Genomic DNA, 21,059 nt, shown 5'->3' with positions numbered 1-21,059 from the left:
GATTTTAACGTCCCTAATATAAACTGGGACCTTCTTAGTGTAAGGGGTTTAAATGAGGCAGAATTTGTTAAAGTGTATCCAGGAAGGTTTCTTAAATCAATATTGTTACAGTCCAACAAGAGGGGGGGCCATACTGGACCTAGAGTTGGATAATGAGCCTGGCCAAGTGACTGACCTTTCAGTGGGTAAGCAGTTAGGCAGAAGTGACCACAACTCCTTAACTTTCAGGATAGCTATAGATAAGGATGGGTATTGTCCATGTAGACTTTAAAATTAGAGTAGGGCAAATTACGAGGACATTTGGCAGGAACTAAGGACACTTTAATTGGAAACACCTTTTCTCTAACAAGTCTACATCAGAGATGTGTAAAGTGTTTAAAGATCAATTGCACAGAGTACAGGAAAGATATGTTCCTATTAGAAGGAATGATAGGGATGGAAAAGTAAGATAACCTTGGAGGTCCAGAGAGGTGATGAACTTAGAAGAGAAAGGAAAAGTTTGTGAAGCTTCATAAGTCAGGATAGAAAGAAGCACATAAGGAGTATAAAGAATCCAGAAAAGAACTAAAGAAGGGAATTAGGAAAGCTAGGAGGGGCCATGAAAAGTCCTCAGCAAGTAGGATTAAGGTGAATCCCAAGGCATTCTATATTCTATCAAGAGTTAAAAGGATAACTAAGGAGAGGGTGGGGCCACTCAAAGATAAAGGGGGAAACATTTGCTTGGATGCAGAGAATGTGAGTAAGGTACTCAGTCAGTGCTTCAGTATTTACTGAGGAAAAGGATATGGAGAATCATAAGATTAATGCTTGAGTGTAGGGTGTTTAGAGGTCAAGGAGAAGGAAGTGTTGGGCCTCCTTATGAGTATTAAGGTGGATAATTCCCCGGAGACTGATGGAATTTATCTCAGGTTATTGAAGGAGGCAAGGGATGAGACTGCTGGGCTTTTGACCAGTATCTTTGTGTCCTTCTAACCACAGGCAAGGTCCCAGAGGATTGGCGTGTGGCTAATGATGTACCTCTATTTCAGAAGAGAACACGGGAAAATCCTGGGAACTATGTACTGGAGTCTCATGTCAGTTGTCAGAAAATTGCTAGAGGAATTTCTTATGGATAGAATAAATGAGCATTTGGAAACCCATGGCCTAATTAGCCAGCATGGCCTTGTGCGGGGCAGGTCATGCCTTACCAACATCATTGGGTTTTTCAACAAGGTGATGAGAGAATTTGATGAGGTTAGGGCAGTGGATGTGTTTACCTAGAGTTTTGTTTGACAAAGTCCCTAATGGGAGGTTAATCTAGAAGATTAAGATGCATGTGACAAATTATCTGTTTGGATTCAGAACTTGCTTGCACTTTGAAGACAGAGGGTAGTGGTTGAAGGGACTTATTCAATCTGGATGTCTATAATTAGTGGAGTTCCACAGGGATCTGTGCTGGGACCTCTGCTGTTTGCAGTGTATATAAATGACCTAGATGAATATGTACATGGGTGGGTTAGTATATTTGTGAATGATTTTAACCCTGATAAATGTGAGGTGTTGCACCTCGGTAGGACAAATGCAAGGAGACACTACATTGTTAAATGAAGGACTTTAACAGTGTTGTTGAGCAGAGAGATCTTGGGATCCATGTTCATAGCTCCTTGAAAATGACAACATGGGTCGATAAGGTGGTTGAGAAAGCTGATGGAATACTTGCTTTTATTAGTCGTGGCATTGAGTTCAAAAGTCAGGAGGTTTTCTTGCAACTTTATAAAACTCTGGTTAAGCCAAATCTGGAGTATTGCATACAGTTCTGGTTACCCTCTATAGGAAGGATGTTGCAGCTTTGGAGAGGGTGCAGAAGAGGTTTACCAGGATACTGCCTGATTTAAAGGGCATGTGCTATCACGAGAGGCTGGATAAACTTGGGCTGAGTTCTCTAGAGCATCAGAGGCTGAGGTGATATCTGATAGAGGTTTACAAGATTATGAGAGGCGTAGATAGAAGAGACAGAGAGCAACTGTTTCCCAGGATTGAAATGTCTAATTCTAGAGAGCATGCATTCAAAGTGAGAGGGGGTTGGTTCAAGGGGAATGTGAGAGGTAGGTTTGGTATGGTGGTATAGGAAAATATATTAGAGATGTTTGGACTGGCACATTGATGTAGGTAAGATGGAGGTATATTGACATAATATAGGTAGGAGGGATTAGTGATTGATGTCTTTAATTTGCTTTTTCACTGGTTTGGCACAACATTGTGGTCTGAATGGCCTGATCCTGTGCTGTACTCTTCTATGTTCTATGTAGAATATTTAAAGCAGCACTGAAGCAATTGCAGCCCCGGTGCCATCTTGGCTCCCTCCTGAGAACCCCAACATCAGTGAAGCCAGCGTACAGCCAATTCCGTTCATTCTCATTCTTCAAATGTTTTCTGAAATGCATTTTTTGTTTTAGTTAGAAACGAGCAATCAGTGGACAGGCTCAATAAATTACCTCGGAAGAAAGAAGAGAGTGAAATTATTTCATGATTTGTTTTGATAGGCCATTCACCTATTATCTGTGAATAACTCATTGACAAGCATTTTAAAAGTAAGCATTTTAGCAATCATTACAAACTAAAATCAAACTTTATATTTCTAATAAACAAAACCTTCAAATCACTTGTCTCAGCAACATCTCTTTTCCTACCAATCACTCAGCTCTGGTTCTCTCCTCTGTATGCCTCCTCGCTATACCCCTCCTTGCACTTCCCTTTCTGCTACGGTTCCTGCAATTCACTGTATACTATTCTTTAGCTCAGAATCTTATACCTTTGTTAGTGTTAACCATCTGAACTATCAGATCTTAGCTAATCAATGCCGAGCATTGCTGAACCAGTCAATATACAGTGCTGTGCAAAAGCGTTAGGCACATATCTGCATAGTTAAGGTGTCTAAGAAACTCGCACAGCACAGTATTTGTCAACCTGAAGCAGAGAGCAAGGTCGTGAACCTGATGGAAGCAAAGAATTTTGGGAGTGGTGAGGGTGGAGCACTGTGGGAGGGATGTGGGACAGATGACAAAGAAGGAGTGCCAGGGCGGGGGGTGGGGGGGGGGGTTGCAAGGGTGCAGATACACCCAGCCCTTAGACACCAGGCAAGGTTATTTGATTCCAAAAAATTGGTTTATTGGTCATTACAGAGTGTCTCTCTGGTGCTTCCAGCTCCCTCCCTTATCCCTTCCTCTTTTCCCAACTATGATTCTCCTCTACCTGTCCCCTTCCTACTCTCAGTCCACAATAGAGACCCATATCAGAATCAGGTTTATAATCACACACATATTTTTTTTTTGCAGCAGTACAGTGCAATACATAAAATTATTACAGTACTGTCTTAGGCACCCTAGCTATATACATGTACCTAAGACTTTTGCACAGTACTGTATGATAGAAAAGATCAAAGCTAAACTCTGTAATGCTTCATTGTAATACTTCATCTTGTGATAATGGTGCTTATTGACATTAATTGATCGGCTACAGAGGTTCATAAGATAATATAAAGAGAGAATTTTATTATTGCTTTCCAACATAGAGAATATATATAAATAAGTCAATAACTGGAATAGATATTTTGAAACAAACTATTGAATAGTATTTATCGAGCTTCGTAGAAATAATGTTAAGCTTATTTGGGAAAGGAAATGGAAATTATAATCAAAAGAACCCCACTCATTTTGGAGTACATAGTACAATACAACTATCAACTTGTTTTTAATTGTACTTCTTTCAAATTGAAGGAAGAATACATATACGTGTAGATTTTCAGCTAATATATATTTTATACCATGCTTTTCCAGTGCATGAGTGAATTATCCCATCACCTTTCAGATGATGATGAGTATAGTTCTTCAGCCAGCTCAACTGATAGATCTGAGGGGGACTGCAAAGATGTGTGAGTATTTATGTTAACATTCAAGCAACAGACACAACATTATCTTTTGGTTTAACAACTACTTTCTCTATTCATGTTTAGTACACAAGGCAGCCGTTACCTTACCCAACATTCCCTCCCACAATAAAGAAGAAAATGAACATACCAACTAAATGAACAGAACTCAAAACTTAAATTTTTGTTTTAATATGGAAATTATGTTGCAATTACAACTTTCATTTTCATACTGGTTTTAATTTAGCAAAAAATCTAAGCACTTCATTAAAAGCATTACTTTTAAAAGAAACTGTCAAATGTATGCAAAGCCATATAAAAAGGAATAAGACCATAAGATATAGGAGCAGAATTAGACCATGTGGCCCATTGAGTCTGCTGTGCCATTTCATCATGGCTGATCCATTTTTCCTCTAAGCCCCAGTCTCTTGCCTTCTCCCTTCGTGCACTGACCAATCAAGAATCAATCAACCTCTGCTTTAAGTATACATAAAGATGGCCCCCACAGCTGCCTGTGGCAAATAATTCCACAGATTCACCACTCCCTGGCTAAAGAAATTCCTCCTTATCTCTATTCTAAAGGAAAGCCCTCTATTCTGAGGCTTGTGTCCTCTAGTTTTAGACTGTCCCTCCAAAGCATCCACTCTATCAAAGTCTTTCACAATTTAATAGGTTTCAATGAGGTCACCCCTCAATCTTCTGAATTCTAGTGAATACAGGCCCAGAAACATCAAACGCTCTTCATATGACAAGCTATTCAATCCTGGAATTATTTTTGTGGACCTCCTTTGAACCCGCTCCAGTTGGAGCACATCCTTTCTAACTTAGGGGCTCATAACTGCTCACAATACTCCCAAGTGAGGAATCGTAAGTGCTTTATAAAGTTTCAACATTATATCCTTGCCTTTATATTCTAGTCCTCTTGAAAGGAATGGTAACATTGCATTTGCCTTCATGGCCACTGACTCAACCTGCAAATTAATCTTAAGGGAATTCTGCACGAGGACCCCCAAGTCCCTTTGCACCTCAGTTTTTTTTTGTATTTTCTCTCCATTTAGAAAATAGTCAACACTTTCATTTCTTCTATCATAGTGTGTGACTATATACTTCCGCACACTATTTTATCTGCCATTTCTTTGCCCTTTCTCCTGAGGTGTCTAAGGCCTTCCGTAGTGCCTCTACTTCCTCAGAACTACCTGCCTTCCACCTATTTTCATATTGTCTGCAAACTTAGCGACAAAGCCATCAATTCTATATCCAAATCATTGACATAAATGGCAGATGGAATTCAACCCAGATAAGTGTGAAATGGTTCATTTCGGTAGGTCAAATGTGAAGACAGAATGTAATATTAATAGTAAGATTCTTGGCAGTGTGGAGGATCAGTAAGATCTTGGGATCTATGTCCATAGCTGCTGAGCAGATTGACAGTGTGGTTAAGAAGGTATATGGTGTGTTGACCTCACCATATCCTGTGGGATTGAGTTCAAGAACCGTGAGGTAATGTTACAGCTATATAAGACCTTAGTTAGACCCTGTTTGGAGTTTGGTGTTCAGTCCTGGTCACCTCATTATAGGTAGGATGTGAATACTATAGAGAGTTTGCAGAGGAGATTTACAAAGATGTTGCCTGGATTGGAGAGCATGCTTTATGAGAATAGGTTGAGTGAACTCGGCCTTTTCTCCCTGGAGCAACAAAGGATGAGAGGTGACCTGACAGAGGTGTTATAAGATAATGAGAGGCATTGATCATGTGGATAGCCAGAGCCTTTTTCCAAGGGCTGAAATGGCTGACACGAGGGGGCATAGTGCTTGGAAGTAGGTACAAGAGGGATGTCAGAAGTAGGTTTTTCACACAGAGTGGTGGGTGTGTGGAATGCATTGCCAGCGACAGTGGTAGAGGCGGATACAATAGGGTCTTTTAAGAGACTCTTAGATAGGTGCGTGTAGTTTAGAATAATAGGTTATGCGGTAGGGAAATTCTAGGCAGTTCCGAGAGTAGTTTACATAATCGGCACAACATTGTGGGCTGAAGGATCTGTAAAGTGCTGTAGATTCTCTATGTTCTATATAACATTAAAAAAAAATCTGTCCGAACACATATCCCTGTGGAACACCACTAGTCACTGACAACTAACCCTAAACAGCTCCCTTTATTCCCACTCTTTGCCTCTATCCAGTCAGTCACTATTTTATCCATTCTAGAATATTTACTGTAACACCGTGGGCTTGTAGCTTGTTGAGCAGCCTTATGTATGGCACCTTGTCAAAGCCTTGTGAAAATCCAGGTACACATCATCAACTGATTCTCCTTTGTCTATCCTGCTTCTTATTTCTTCAATGAATTCCAACAGATTTGTCAGCAAGATTTTTCCCTTGAGGAAACCATGCTGTCTACAGCCTATTTTATCATGTGCCCCCAAGTACCCTGAGACCTCATCTTTAATAGTCAACTCCAACATCTTCCCAACCACTGAGGTCAGACTAACTGGCCTATAGTTTTGTTTCTTCTGCCTTTCTTCCTTCTCGAAGAGTGAATTAGAGCAAATGACCAAAAAGCTTGTCAGCTTATTTATGAGCATTTTAACAGAGGAAGAAGAGGTAGAGAGACTGCATGGTTCCAAAGAGTAAATTCGAGAGATTTGGGATTGCTTGGTATCCAAAGTGGAGTAATTAAATTTGGAGATAATCCAAAGGGTGGAGTTTGAGAAAAACAGATATCTTAAATGTTTTAGAGTGGAAGATCATGACAAACAGAGGGAGCGGCAAGCCCAATGTTAAATAGGAATTAATGTAAATTGGGATATGAGATACAGTGCTTCAATTATTTTAAATCTTTACATTTGTCAGGTTAAGAGATAACAAAGACATAGAGTGGATCAGTTAACAGAAATACTTGTTGCTTTGAAGGTAGCAGCAGACAATTATACAATTAGATTGTTGTATTTGAGTCTTCTGTACTAGTGAGGGAAATATTTGATATACTGAAAGAATAAAGTGTAATACTACGTTAAAGGAGTGTTAGAAGACAATTTTCACCAATAATACTTTGCATTTCATGGGAGCTTCATGGGACGAATTGACATAGTAAAATTTTCTCCCACTGCTCAGTGGATATGAGACAATGAAGTTCTTTTTCCCATTTCTTCTTAATTTTTTCTGATACTTCTGGCTGTATTTTCATGATCATATTATAAATGACAGCTACTAAACCCTTTTGACAAGGATTCAGAGCTAAAATTCTTTTCGTAATGTCTAATGGACATAGTTTCGGAAAAGATTAAGCAAAAAGAAAAGAAAAAAGAAAAATCCCCCTCCCTCCACCCTCAAAACCCCAGGAAAAAAGCCAAAAAGAGGCAAGCAAGCAATCTAACACTAAAATTACCCCCATGTCTCAAGATGGCAACTCAAACAAAAAAAAGTTGAATAAAAGATACAAACCACCCATATTATAAGAAAGGGTTGGTATAACAAAAATTAAAATATAAAATTAGTATTATATATATAAAACAAAAGGATTAAAAAATTAAAATGATAAAACCCATAAATGGATAATATTGTTTTAGTGTTTTAAAGGAAGTCCTTAAACTTATTCAGACACTTTGTGATTTTTCAAGCACTAAGGCCTTTCGGGAAGAAGAAATGACATTTTATTTTTTTAAAAATCTTAATATTTAAACATTAAAAATATTAAAAAGTGTATGTGAACTTAAAAGAAAACCCTATTGAATTACTTTCAAAACTAACAGATTAATAATATGAAAAATAACAAACTCAGAATAAACCAAAAACGGACTTTTACCGTGTATAAGAAATACATGTAAGCCATCACATAAAAAAAAAACATCATTTTATAAAAGATCCAAATCTATAAACTAATTATTACATTAGTCAACCCGTAGAAACAATAAAATGTTATTCTTAAAGGAATCTTTGAGCATCCACTGGAGATTTGAATAGCCGATAAGTTCCATCTTTGAGAGTAACTCTGAAATGTGCTGGAAATAACAGCGCTTGCTTGTAGCCTGATGAATTTCTGACATAACCGATTTAAAAGCCATTCTTTCCCTTAAAACTTCGGGACTGTAGTCTTCGCGAATACGGAATTTAAAATCTTGAAAGCTGATCATACCCTTTTTCCGGGCAGCCCAAATCAAACACTCTTTGGTATGAGGATAATGGATCCGGAGAATTACTTGTCGTGGTTTCAAACTTGAATCTGAATGAAAACGAGAAATGTGATGTGCACGGTCGATTATTAGAGGGGAATCCAGTACTTCTGAGTCAAAGGCATCCATTAAAAATTTGGAGAAAAAAACAGTGAGATCGCCGTTCTCAAATTTTTCCAGAATCCCAAGTAACCGGAGATTTTGTCTTCGAGAGCGGTTTTCAAGATCAGTGATTTTAGATTTAGTAACGATCCATCTGTTGAGAAGTCGAAGCTTGCTGTTCTTGCAAAGTTTCAATTATACGATCTCTCTGGCGAGCGGCTTCTTCAAGAACTAAAATACTTGCTTGTTGTTTTTGTGAATCCAGTGTAAGTGCTTGAAGTTTTGCGTCAAATGTCTTTAACATTTCATCGAACTTAGAAAGCTTTGCGGTTAATTTACTCTCCAGTTTTCCAAGTCTGTCGTCCATAAGATTCGCAATTGCTTCTGAAGTTAACGATTCTTTCGTCTGTTTCGATTCCTTTGGTTTAGATATTTCAGCAAGTTGAAAATGATTCAAACAGTTGAAAAAAATTTCATACGTCTAAACCCCTTTAGAATAGGTATAAAAAGATCAATTAGGGGGTGTTTGTAGGTTAAAAAAAGTAAAAGGATTGAAGCAAAGCCTAAAACCGCTTCACTCCATAAGCACCATCTTGAGACCTCCTCTTACTCTTCTTCTCCACACAATCTTCTAATCTCAAATATATATTTTACTAATATCAGTGAATTTCTTAAGATTAAATAGCTTTGATCCTCCTGCATTGCTGCTATATAACATAACCATATTACAATTACAGCATGGAAACAGGCCATCTCGGCCCTTCTAGTCAGTGCCGAACGCTTATTCTTACCTAGTCCCACTGACCTGCACTCAGCCCATGACCCTCCATTCCTTTCCTGTCCATATACCTATCTAATTTTTTTTTAAATGACAATATCGAACCTGCCTCTACCACTTCTACTGGAAGCTCGTTCCACACAGCTACCACTCTCTGAGTAAAAAGTTGCCCCTCGTGTTACCCCTAAACTTTTGCCCCCTTTCTCTAAACTCATGTCCTCTTGTTTGAATCTCCCCTACTCTCAATGGAAAAAGCCTATCCACGTCAACTCTATCTATCTCCCTCATAATTTTAAATACCTCTATCAAGTGTCCCCTCAACCTTCTATGCTCCAAAGAATAAAGACCTAACTTGTTCAACCTTTCTCTGTAACTTAGGTGCTGAAACCTAGGTAACATTCTAATAAATCTCCTCTGTACTCTCTCTATTTTGTTGACATCGTTCCTATAATTCGGTGACCAGAACTATACACAATACTCCAAATCTGGCCTCACCAATGCCTTGTACAATTTTAACATTACATCCCAACTCCTATACTCAATGCTCTGATTTATAAAGGCCAGCATACCAAAAGCTTTCTTCGCCACCTTATCCACATGAGATTCCACCTTCAGGGAACTCTGCACCATTATTCCTAGATCACTCTGTTCTACTGCATTCCTCAATGCTCTACCATTTACCATGTATGTCCTATTTTGATTAGTCCTACCAAAATATAGCACCTCATACTTATCAGCATTAAACTCCATTTACCATCTTTCAGCCCACTCTTCTTACTGGCATAAATCTCTCTGCAAGCTTTGAAAACCTACTTCATTATCCACAACGCCACCTATCTTAGTATCATCGGCATACTTACTAATCCAATTTACCATTCCATCATCCAGATCATTAATGTATATGACAAACAACATTGGACCCAGTACAGATCCCTGAGGCACACCACTAGTCACCTGCCTCCAACCTGACAAACTGTTATCCACCACCACTCTCTGGCATCTCCCATCCAGCCACTGTTGAATCCATAACAGATCCTTCAATATCAATACCTAACGATTGAACCTTTCTAACTAACCTTCCGTGTGAAACCTTGTCTGAAGTCCATATAGACAACATCCACTGTTTTATCCTCGTCAACTTTCCTAGTAACCTCTTCAAAAAATTCAATAAGATTTGTCAAACATGACCTTCCAGGCACAAATCCATATTGACTGTTCCTAATCTGACCCTGTCTATCCAGATAATTATATATACCATCTCTGAGAATAGTTTCCATTAATTTACCCACCTCTGACGTCAAACTTACAGGCCAATAATTGCTAGGTTTATTCTTAGAACCCTTTTTAAACAATGGAACCACATGAGCAATACGCCAATCCTCCAGTACCATCCCCGTTTCTAATGACATTTGAAATATTTCTGTCAGAGCCCCTGCTATTTCTACACTAACTTCCCTCGAGGTCCTAGGGAATATCCTGTCAGGACCCGGAAACTTATCCACTTTTATATTCTTTAAAAGCGCCAGTACTTCCTCTTATTTAATCATTATAGTTTCCATAACTACCCTACTTGTTTCCCTTACCTTACACAATTCAATATGTTTCTCCTTAGTGAATACCGAAGAAAAGAAATTGTTCAAAATCTCCCCCATCTCTTTCGGCTCCACACATAGCTGTCCACTCTGATTCTCTAAGGGACCAATTTTATCCCTCACTATCCTTTTGCTATTAATATAACTGTAGAAACCCTTTGGATTTATTTTCACCTTACTTGCCAAAGCAACCTCATATCTTCTTTTAGCTTTTCTAATTTATTTCTTAAGATTCTTCTTACATTCTCGAGCACCTCATTTACTCCATGCTGTCTATATTTATTGTAGATATCTCTCTTTTTCCTCACCAAGTTTCCAATATCCCTTTAAAACCATGGCGCTCTCAAACTTTTAACCTTTTCTTTCAACCTAACAGGAACATAAAGATTCTGTACCCTCAAAATTTCACCTTTAAATGACCTCCATTTCTCTATTACATCCTTCCCATAAAACAAATTGTCCCAATCCACTCCTCCTAAATCCTTTTGCATCTCCTCAAAGTTAGCCTTTCTCCAATCAAAAATCTCAACCCTGGGTCCAGACCAATCCTTCTCCATAGTTATATTGAAACTAATGGCATTTTGATCACTGGACCCAAAGTGCTCTACAACACATACCTCTGTCACCCATCTCATTCCCTAACAGGAGATCCAACACTGACCCTTCTCTAGTTGGTACCTCTATGTATTGCTGCAAAAAACTATCCTGCACACATTTTACAAAATCCAAACCATACAGCCCTTTTACAGAATGGGCTTCCTAGTCTATGTGTGGAAAATTAAAATCTCCCACAATCACAGCCCTGTGCTTACTACAAATATCTGCAATCGCCTTACAAATTTGCTCCTCCAATTCCTGTTCCGCATTAGGTGGTCTATAATACACCTCTATAAGTGTTACTACACCTTTCCCATTCCTCAATTCCACCAAAGTAGTCTCCCTAGACGAGCCCTCTAATCTATTCTGCCAAAGCACCGCTGTAATATTTTCTCTGACAAGCAATGCAACACCTCCCACTCTTGTCCTTCCGATTCTATCACACCTGAAGCAATGAAATCCAGGAATATTTAGTTGCCAATCACACCCCTCCTGCAACCATGTTTCACTAATAGCTACAACATCATATTTCCAGGTATCAATCAGCATTAAAATAAATGCATTCAAGAAATTCTCCACCTCTTACTCTCTGTTTATCCCTAATGGTGCAAACAACTTTACCATCTTCTTTTTCTTCATTCTCCCCTATATCTTCGATCTGAGCGTTCCCCTTCTCTATCACCTGTCTATCCTCCCTCACACACTATCCCAGGAAGAATGTAAGATATAGGTACAGAATTAGACCATTCGCTCCATCTAGTCTATTCAGCTATTCCATCATGGCTGACTTATTATCCTGCTCAATCCCATTCTCTGGCTTCTCCCCATAAACCCTTGACACCCTGAATAATCAAGAACCTATCAACCTCCTCTTCAAATATACCCAATGACTTGGCCACCACAGATGCCTATGGCAATGAATTCCACAGATTTACTACTTTCTGGCTAAAGAAATTCTTCCTCATCTCTGTTGTAAATGAACGTCCCTCTATATGCCCTCTGGTGTTGCTTTCCCACAATAGGAAATACCTACATCCACTCCTTTAGGGCTTTCACCATTCGATAGATTTCAATGAGATCCTCCCCACACCCCTCATTCTTCTAAATTCCAACAATTAGAGGTCCAGAGCCATCAAACAGCCCTCATATGTTAACCCTTTTATTCCTGGAATCATTCTCGTGAAGCTCCTGTGGACCCTCTCCAAAACCAGCATGTCTTTCCTTAGTTGAGGCCAAAAACAAAGCTGCTCATGTCTTCCATGGTGAAGACTGGTACAAAATACTAAGTTCATCCGTCAATTCTTTGTTCCCCTTTACTTCCTCTCAAGCAACATTTTCCATCAGTCTGATACCCACTCTTGCCTCTCTTTTACACTTCATATATTTGAAAAACTTTTGGTATCCTCTTTAATAGTATTGGCCAGCTTACATACATATTTCATTTTTTCTCTCCCTATGGCTTTATTAGTTGCCCTCCGTTGGTTTTTAAAAGCTCCCCAATCCTCTAACTTCCCAGTATTCCTTAATTATCTTTTAGGAAACCTGACTCCAGTGAAATCCATGATCTTGTAAAATTGATGACTCAAACACTAAAGAGGGATTCAAAAGATGCCAATGAAGAGAATCCATTTCCTGCACGAACACCAGAATTCAAACTGCAACGAAAATATAGAGACACTCTGATCCTTCATGGGAAATCTGAAGAAGAGCCAGAGGATTTCTGTTTCAATGACTTTCCAACAGGTCTGTAATAACCAGGAAAATACACTTATATATTTGGAATAATCTTTGTTCCATAATTGAATTAGCTATTTTAAATTTTAAGCAATCTTAGAGATTGAGATGCAAATAATTTTAAACTTGCAATCTCATGTCAAATTGCTGAAGTATATTCACACTTCTGTATTAATAAGCTCCTTTTTGTTTATTGTTTGTTTAGAGGTTCCATCCAAAATTAAAAGAACAATTGAAGCATTAAGGATTGATGTTCTAAAAGGATTAGGAGTGAAGCTTTTAGAAAAAGTGTATAATATTATGGAAGATGATAATGAAGCCAGGAGAGAAGTAAGGTCCTCATGTTTTACTTGTATTGAATAATTGGTTTGCTTTGAGAATTAGTATCTTAATGCTTATCATTGGTCTGATTTATATAACTGTTTTAGGAAAGTCTGCAACAAGAAATGGGTGAAGAACTGTACCAGAATTACAGTATGAAGGTCAAACAGCTGAAGTTCTTTGAAGACAATTCCAATTTTTGACTGAGCAACATCCAAAGCAATTGAATGGGTTAGATTAATATAAGTGCCTATTTACAGACACTGATGACTTAAAGCTTGGCCATCACATATGGAAAGCCCAGATGTTTGAATGTGTATTGGCAAATCCAAGATTTCTTTTAACTTTGTTCCATGCAATTAATGACAAATAAATTACAGATTTGATTACGAAGGAATGGACAAATGTGCTGAGCCAAAATGACTTTCAGTTTTGGATTAAAATTAAAGATGTATCATATCTTTTCTATCAACTCATAGTTATTTGTAAAATAGTAATTAGATAAAATTAAACAAACATTAATTGGCATTGTTGAGGTATATTTTAGGTAAGCGTTAGCTATCATGATTTTAATATACTTTTAGCCTTGTTATCTTAAATGAATGTGACTTATGGGTCTAAATATGTTGTACATTGATATGCTAATTTTTCATTGGTTAGTTGAGACAATTGCTATTGTTGATAATTGTCTGGTTTTAACCAGATCACTTACTGTTTTACTATGTGATTTAAGAAAAGTTTTTTTTTAACCAAATCCAGAAGAACTTCTGTTCTCCTGTTTTTTTTAAAAATTGGTTTGTATTCTTATAGTTTACTCCCTTAATTTACTCTTTTACTATGCATTGCTTTAAAATCTCTACTGGGGTAGTCTCAGCCCTCTCATGGTTCACAATAGTGTCTAAGGGTGTGGGGGAAGGGCTACACTGCACACAAAATGCTGGAAGAATTCAGCAAGTCAGTCAGCGTATATGGGAAGAAATGAATAGCCAATGTTTTGGGCCTGCACCCTTTATCAGTGTATGTTACTTTGTATTTCCAGCATCTGCACTGTCATGTGTTTCCACAATGAACAGATTCTCGGTTTGGTTAGTAAAAATCATAACTGAATATTTTCCTTTCCTAGACTGGAGGAAGGAAGCTACTTTGAGTTTTTTGACATTAATTAGTTAACTTAGCCCGTAATGAGTTAACTTCACATTACAGATTCTGTACCTGACCAGGCAGAGTGTGCACAAAGAGCAGGTGGAGAAAGTTTTCTGTAGAAATCCTGTAATAATATAAAAATCTGCCATATGAGCTTGATTTGCTGAAAGTAAACCAAAATTCACTGTATCTGCATACATTGCTTGGTAAAATCATATGAATGTTATGTATTGAAGAATTCAGAAAAGGAAGTGAAGAGGAGGAAAAAGAAACCATTTTCAGAAAGTTTCAATTCCAATTAAAACAACTGTGATGTGTGCATTTGCATTGTATTATTTAACAAATACAAAGTTTATATAAATTGATCTTTTACAAAATTAAATAATTTTTAAATTTTGTTGATGTTATTTGCACTAAGCTTAATCTTAACAGTCAAAGTAGATTAGATTTGTAAATGTTACTGCAATATTTATAAGAAAACTAAAAATACAATGTACACTATCCAAAGTAAATAAAAATGTCATCTGTGGATTTTCTACAAAACATAATATTCCACACTTAGCTTTTCTCTTATCTAATAATGATCTCAGTTTTAGTTCAGTGACTGGAGAACAGAAAAAAATTATACAACAAAATCTATTAGTGTGCATATAAAAAGGAAGTTCAAGTTTCTGTTCTCAGCTATCCTTTACTGATTCCTGAAAATAGGCTGAGAATGATTTTTTTTTAAATTTTTAATAAATTTGACAAAGATTTGGGTACTTATTTTGAGTTTTATAAACTTGAATATTCAGGAGTGCACAAAGTTAGGAAGTAAGGAAAGACCATATGAATAACAGTACAGGCGAAGTATTATCAAAATTCAAAATATAAATCCTAAAACCATATAGTGGCCTGACTAAGAAGTGATATTGATATTCGGAGTAACTTTACAAATTTTGTACTTAGACAGGATAAGATAATTGATTTAATCTTGAAATGTAACTGAGTTATATAAAACAATGTTTATCATTTTAGAATTTATCTTTTTTTGTTTAGGATTGTTACGTTGTCACTGATTTATATAATGTCAATCACCATTGCTCTGATGTATTGCTTTGTTTGAATCTCTTGTTCATTAATCAAGGTAAAATGAAAGTTATACTAATATGTGTGCATTTATGTACAGTGTATATAAGAAAAAGTTCACCCTCGGAAGTTTACATGTTTTTGTTGTTTTACAACATTTAATTACAGTGGATTTAATTTGGCTTTTTTTTTACACTGATTAACGAAAAAGACTATAATGTGAAAAATTTCTGCAAATTGGTCTAAATTTATTACAATTATTAAACAAAATAATGGATTGCATAAATGCTCACTCCCTTCAAGTCAGTATTTAGTAGATACACCTTTAGCAGCAATTACAGTCTGAGTCTGTGTGGATAGGTCTCTAAAAGCTTTGCACATCTGGACATTTTTCCCCATTCTTCTTTCCGAAACTGCTTAAGCTCTGTCAGATTGCAAGAGGATCATGAGTGAACAGCTCTTTTCAAGTCCAGCCTCTCATTCTCAATTGGATTCAGGTCTAGACTCCACCATGGCCACTCCAAGACATTAACTTTGTTGTTTTTAAGCCATTCCTGTGTAGCTTTGGTTTTATGCTTGGGGTCCTTGTCTTGCTGGAAAACAAACCTTCCCTCATTTTGCAGTTCTCTTGCAAAATGATGAGAGGGGATCTGATTGAAACATATAAGATTATTAAGGGATTGGACACGCTAGAGGCAGGAAACATGTTCATGATGTTGGGGGAGTCCAGAACCAGAGGCCACAGTTTAAGAATAAGGGGTAGGCCATTTAGAACAGAGTTGAGGAAAAACTTTTTCACCCAGAGAGTTGTGGATCTATGGAATGCTCTGCCTCAGAAGGCAGTGGAGGCCAGTTCTCTGGATGCTTTCACGAAAGAGTTAGATAGAGCTCTTAAAGATAGCAAAGGATATGGGGAGAAGGAAGGGATGGGGTACTGGTTGTGGATGGTCAGCCATGATCACATTGAATGGTGGTGATGGCTTAAAGGGCCGAATGGCCTACTCCTGCACCTATTGTCTATGCTTCAGGGTAGGATGGTGTGTTTTTGATGATGTGCAGTGTTTGGTTTACACCAAACATAGCATTTAATCTGATGGTCAAAAAGTTCCAATTTTGGTTCATCAGACCATAGAACCTTCTTCCAGCTGACTTCAGAGTCTTCTGGTAAACTCTAGCTGTAAGTTTCTTTTTCTAACAGTGGCTTGCTCTTTGCCACTTTTCCATAAAGCTGAAACTGGTGAAGCACCCAGGCAATTGTTGTTGTAGGTGCAGTCTCTTCCATCTCAACTACTGAAGCTTGTAACTCCTGCTCACTCACTAGTCCGCTTCTCGCATGGTCACTCAGTTTCTGAGGACAGCCTGCTCGATGCAGATTTACAGCTGTGCCATATTCTTTTCACTTCTTGATTATGGACTTAACTACTCCAAAAGAGAGTGACTGGAAATTTTCTTTATCCCTCTCCTGACTTCTACTTTTCAATAACCTTTTCACAGAGTTGTTTGGAGTGTTCTTTTGTCTTCGTGGTGTAGTTTTTGCCAAGATACTGACTCATCAGCAGTTGGACCTTCCAGATCCAGGTGTATTTTCACTGCAGTCAATTGCAGCACCTTGACTGTACACAGGTGATCTCAATTTAAATGATTATGTGACTTCTAAAACCAATTGGCTGCCCCAGTGATGCTTTGGTGTGTCATATTAAAGGGGGTGAATACTTATGCCATTAATTATTTTGTGTTTTATATATTAATTTAATCATCTTGTAGAGATGTTTTCACTTTGACACAAAATAGACTTTTTCTGTTATTCCGTGTCAAAAAAAGCCAAATTAAATCCACTGTGATTCAATGTTATAAAACAATGAAGCATGAAAACTTTCAAGGGTGGTGGATACTTTTTATGGGCACTGTATTTCTTGCACTACATTTAGAGTGTATAATGATGAACTTTGGGTAGTTGAAGAAAACTATATTTGACGTAAGCAGCAAAATGATATATACAGTGGATTCCAGTTAATTGGGCTATAGGTTAATCGGGACAGCTGCTTATTTGGGACACTATGCTACATAATTGGGGCAGGAGACTGTTGCTGAACAGGTTCTAAGCATCAGTCGTGCGCACTTGTGTGCCCGTTAGACACTATATCCTACTATGAGCTTACAGTTTTTAAATGTCAGTTGCTCATGTTTGCATTCAAAAAGCAGTGATTTTTGTCACTGTTAGCAAGAAATAAACAGTAAGACAATTCCAAATGCTTTGTTCACTGCAGTTTCAAACATTCAGGCTTGTAGATGCCAAAAATGGCCAGAAGTTAAAATGAAACTACTTCAACAAGTTAGAAGCTACAAAGAATTTGAAGGTATCAGCAATCATCTTGTATGTTAGAATGAAAATGAAGATTTGGAGGATTCATTTGTCAACAGCATTGTACAAAGGCAGTTCATTATCTGCACTAGGCGGCTATGCTGATTTTGTTCATTTACAGTCAATCAAAAGAACAATGCAGTGTATAATTGAATTAATTCCTGCATTAATAACTATTGGGAACTCACAAACGAGAATATCTGCAGATGCTGGAAATCCAAGCAACACACACACACAAACACAAAGTGCTATAGGAACTCTGCAGGCCAGGCAACATCTATGGAAGAGTACAGTTAACGTTTCAGACCAAGACCCTTCATCAGACTGTAGTACAATTGGCAGTGTTCTAGTTCTGTATATTGTTTAAAACAATTTCTTACTCAGTTTGTCATTTTATGTCATATTACCCATTTCCATGAAACTTTGGGTAATTGGGCCAAAATACACTGCTCCTTATGTGTCCCATTTAACTGCAATCCACTGCATTTTTTTTTGCTCGTCTTGAGCTTACATTTTTAACTTTCTCTAAACTGCATTTATATAAATGATAGTTTTGAAAATAGAATGTCTGGATTGGGGTGTTGACATGAGAACTTGTGGTGTCTTTCTCATGTTAGCTATGATAGATCATCCTCTAAAGAACTGGGAGGACTCTATTGCAGACAAAAGAAACTATAGCTGCTGGAATATAGATTAAATATATTTGAAAAACTCAGTTCAAGCAATACCTTTAGGGTCAAAGTCACAAGATCACAAGACAAAGGAGCAGAAGTAGGCCATTTGGCCCATCTAGTCTGCTCCACCTCTCCACCATGAGCTATTCTGTCTAGTTCCAATTTCCAGCTTTTTTCCCATATCCCTTGATACCCTGACTAATTAGATACCTGTCAATCTCCTCCTTAAAAACCTTCAATGATTGGGCCTCCACAGCTGTATGTGGCAACGAATTCCATAAATCCACGACCCTCTGGCTAAAAAAATGTCTCCTCATTTCAGTTTTAAATGGGTACCCTCTAATTCTAAGACTGTGACCTCTTGTCCTGGACTCACCCACCAAGGGAAACAGCCTTTCCACATCTACTCTGTCCAATCCTTTAAACATTCAAAATGTTTCTATGAGATCCCCTCTCATTCTTCTATACTCTAATGAATACAATCCAAGAGCCGACAAACGCTCCTCATATGTTAGTCCCTGCATTCCAGGAATCATCCTCATGAATCTGAGCCTCATCAACACCTCCTTACTCTTATACACTATTCCTCTTGAAATGAATGGCAACATGGCATTCGCTTTCCTTACTGTCAATCCAGCCTGGTGGTTAACATTTAGGGTATCCTGCACTAGGACCGCCAAGTCCCTTTGCACTTCCGATTTCGAATTTTCTCCCCATCTAAATAATCTGCCCGATTGTTTCTTCTTCCAAAATGTACAACTGTACATTTCTCAACATTATAACTCATCTGCCATTTCTTTGCCCATTCTCCTAAACTGACCAAGTCTCTCTACAACCTTTCCATTTCTTCAACACTTCCTGCTCCTCCCCCTATCTTGGTGTGATCCGCAAACTTAGCCACAAAACCATTTAATCCATAATCTAAATCATACAGTGTAAAAAGAGGCCCCAACACCGACCCCTGCAGAACACCACTACAACACACAATACCAATGCACAAGTCCTGCATTGAGATGGAAAGGGAATAGGAAAGTTTGCTTGCCTATACCAGAATAAGGCCGGGGTAGAATAGTGATTGGTAATAGATGGAACCAGAGTGAAAATGATGGCAGGAACTAGATGGGGAAAGGTGAACAAAGGGAGAAGAAAGCAGATGGAAAAGCAGAGTGCATGTGGGAAGAGAGCACTGGAGGAATTGGTTGCCTAAAAAACTGGAGAAAAAGTGAGGGATAATTGGAAGTTCAGGATCACCAATGTAAATCAAACAGGTGTTTTGCAAAGTGCTCATTCAATCTGCATCAAATGTAGTATACTAGTTTGGAAGTTCTGATGAATTGTCGCTTCACCTTGGAAGGATTATTTGAATATCTGGGAAGGGTTCTCAAGGGAAAATACCATCAGGAGGGAGGTTTGAGATGCTGAAAGTTAACGGAGAGGTGTTATCTGATGGTGGAATCTGTATTTATTGAATTGAGGATGAGAATGTGGACGTGATGCTTGTTCTGGCTAGAATAAAAGGATAAAAGCAAAAATGCATGAAATAGAGACAAGGTGAATGTCTTAATAACATTAAAAAAATAAATGAGGACATCTCAGTACTGATGTGAGAATGGAATGGGAAAAAGAGTGAGAGATATCTGCATTACTATCCATTACCTCCCACATCACTAATATTCATTTCAACCCCACGGATTATTTGAGCTGTTCTTTGGAATTGCTTCAAGGAGGAATGAAACCATTTTAATTTGGGGAGCTACTCTCCAACTAATGGAAGGTGGCTACTGAGGACCTTTCTAAACTCTCTTAAATATCAGAGCTCACTGACTAGTGTACATAGATGGAGCAGCAATTTGCATTAATGCCATTTAGCAGAGAGGCGAATCAAATTATCTAGTCTGAAACATTAGATGAGCCTTTTAGAGGCAAGAAATTATATTTTTTTCCAACCCAACCAGGACGTGTTAAGAGATTTCTGTCCACTGTTAGTTAATCCAACTGAAGATTATTCATATAATAGTGCTCACTATCTAGTAGGCAATCTAGAGAACATCATTGCCCAAAATCTTTTCATGCTCCTTCAACATAATTAACAGGCAGGAGTAGGCCAAGGGAGTCTGCTTTGTTATAGAGAAAGAATACAAGAAGCTGGAGAAATACCAGTGCTTGAAAGAGCAGATAGAAAGGTCAGAGTAAGGAGCACTTGGGGCTGTGACATTTGGACTGGGAGAGTGGCTCCAACAAACCCCAGGAACAACATCTGAGATCTCAGTCCAGAACAGCAGTGCACTACTAGAAACAGCAAGGATACTGTGCCAGATCCTCAAGCTCCAGGCTTCTGGTAGAGGACCCGAGATTGAGGGAAACATACACAGCACCCATAAGAGTGTGAGAAAAAAGTTAAAATAAAAAATATATTCAATGAATCTGCTTCTATAGCTGTTTAAACATGTAACAGTGTCATTTAACAGTCAAATTCAATTTTGTCCTCAAACTGTCATGTTTCAGCAGGGATAAGGTATCTGCAATGGTCGAGCTAAGTTGCATTACTAATTAGATAATTTATTTAACCAAAATTCAAAGAAAATATTCTTAGTTTAGAGGTCTCACATGTTCTT

General features: G+C 37.9%; 1 protein-coding gene across 3 annotated transcripts in view; it reads left to right on the top strand.

Moving 5' to 3' along the window:
• Positions 1–20,938, top strand: part of nek4 (NIMA-related kinase 4) — a 66,290-nt gene extending 45,352 nt beyond the window's left edge. For 2 of the 3 annotated variants that reach the window (XM_059944665.1, XM_059944663.1), the window contains 4 exons: positions 3,816–3,910; positions 12,680–12,885; positions 13,082–13,206; positions 13,305–20,938. In XM_059944665.1, the coding sequence (XP_059800648.1) occupies positions 3,816–3,910; positions 12,680–12,885; positions 13,082–13,206; positions 13,305–13,400 (522 nt within the window). In that variant the 3' untranslated portion in view covers positions 13,401–20,938. Of the gene's footprint in view, positions 1–3,815; positions 3,911–12,679; positions 12,886–13,081; positions 13,212–13,304 lie in introns of all 3 variants that reach the window. The other variant, XM_059944664.1, reaches the window with a different exon arrangement.
• The last annotated feature ends 121 nt before the right edge of the window (positions 20,939–21,059 follow it).

The sequence above is a fragment of the Hypanus sabinus genome, chromosome 19 (genome assembly GCF_030144855.1).
Source record: "Hypanus sabinus isolate sHypSab1 chromosome 19, sHypSab1.hap1, whole genome shotgun sequence".
Taxonomy (NCBI): domain Eukaryota; kingdom Metazoa; phylum Chordata; class Chondrichthyes; order Myliobatiformes; family Dasyatidae; genus Hypanus; species Hypanus sabinus.
Note: the sequence above shows the minus strand (reverse complement) of the source record. Positions and strands in the feature narration are given on the sequence as shown.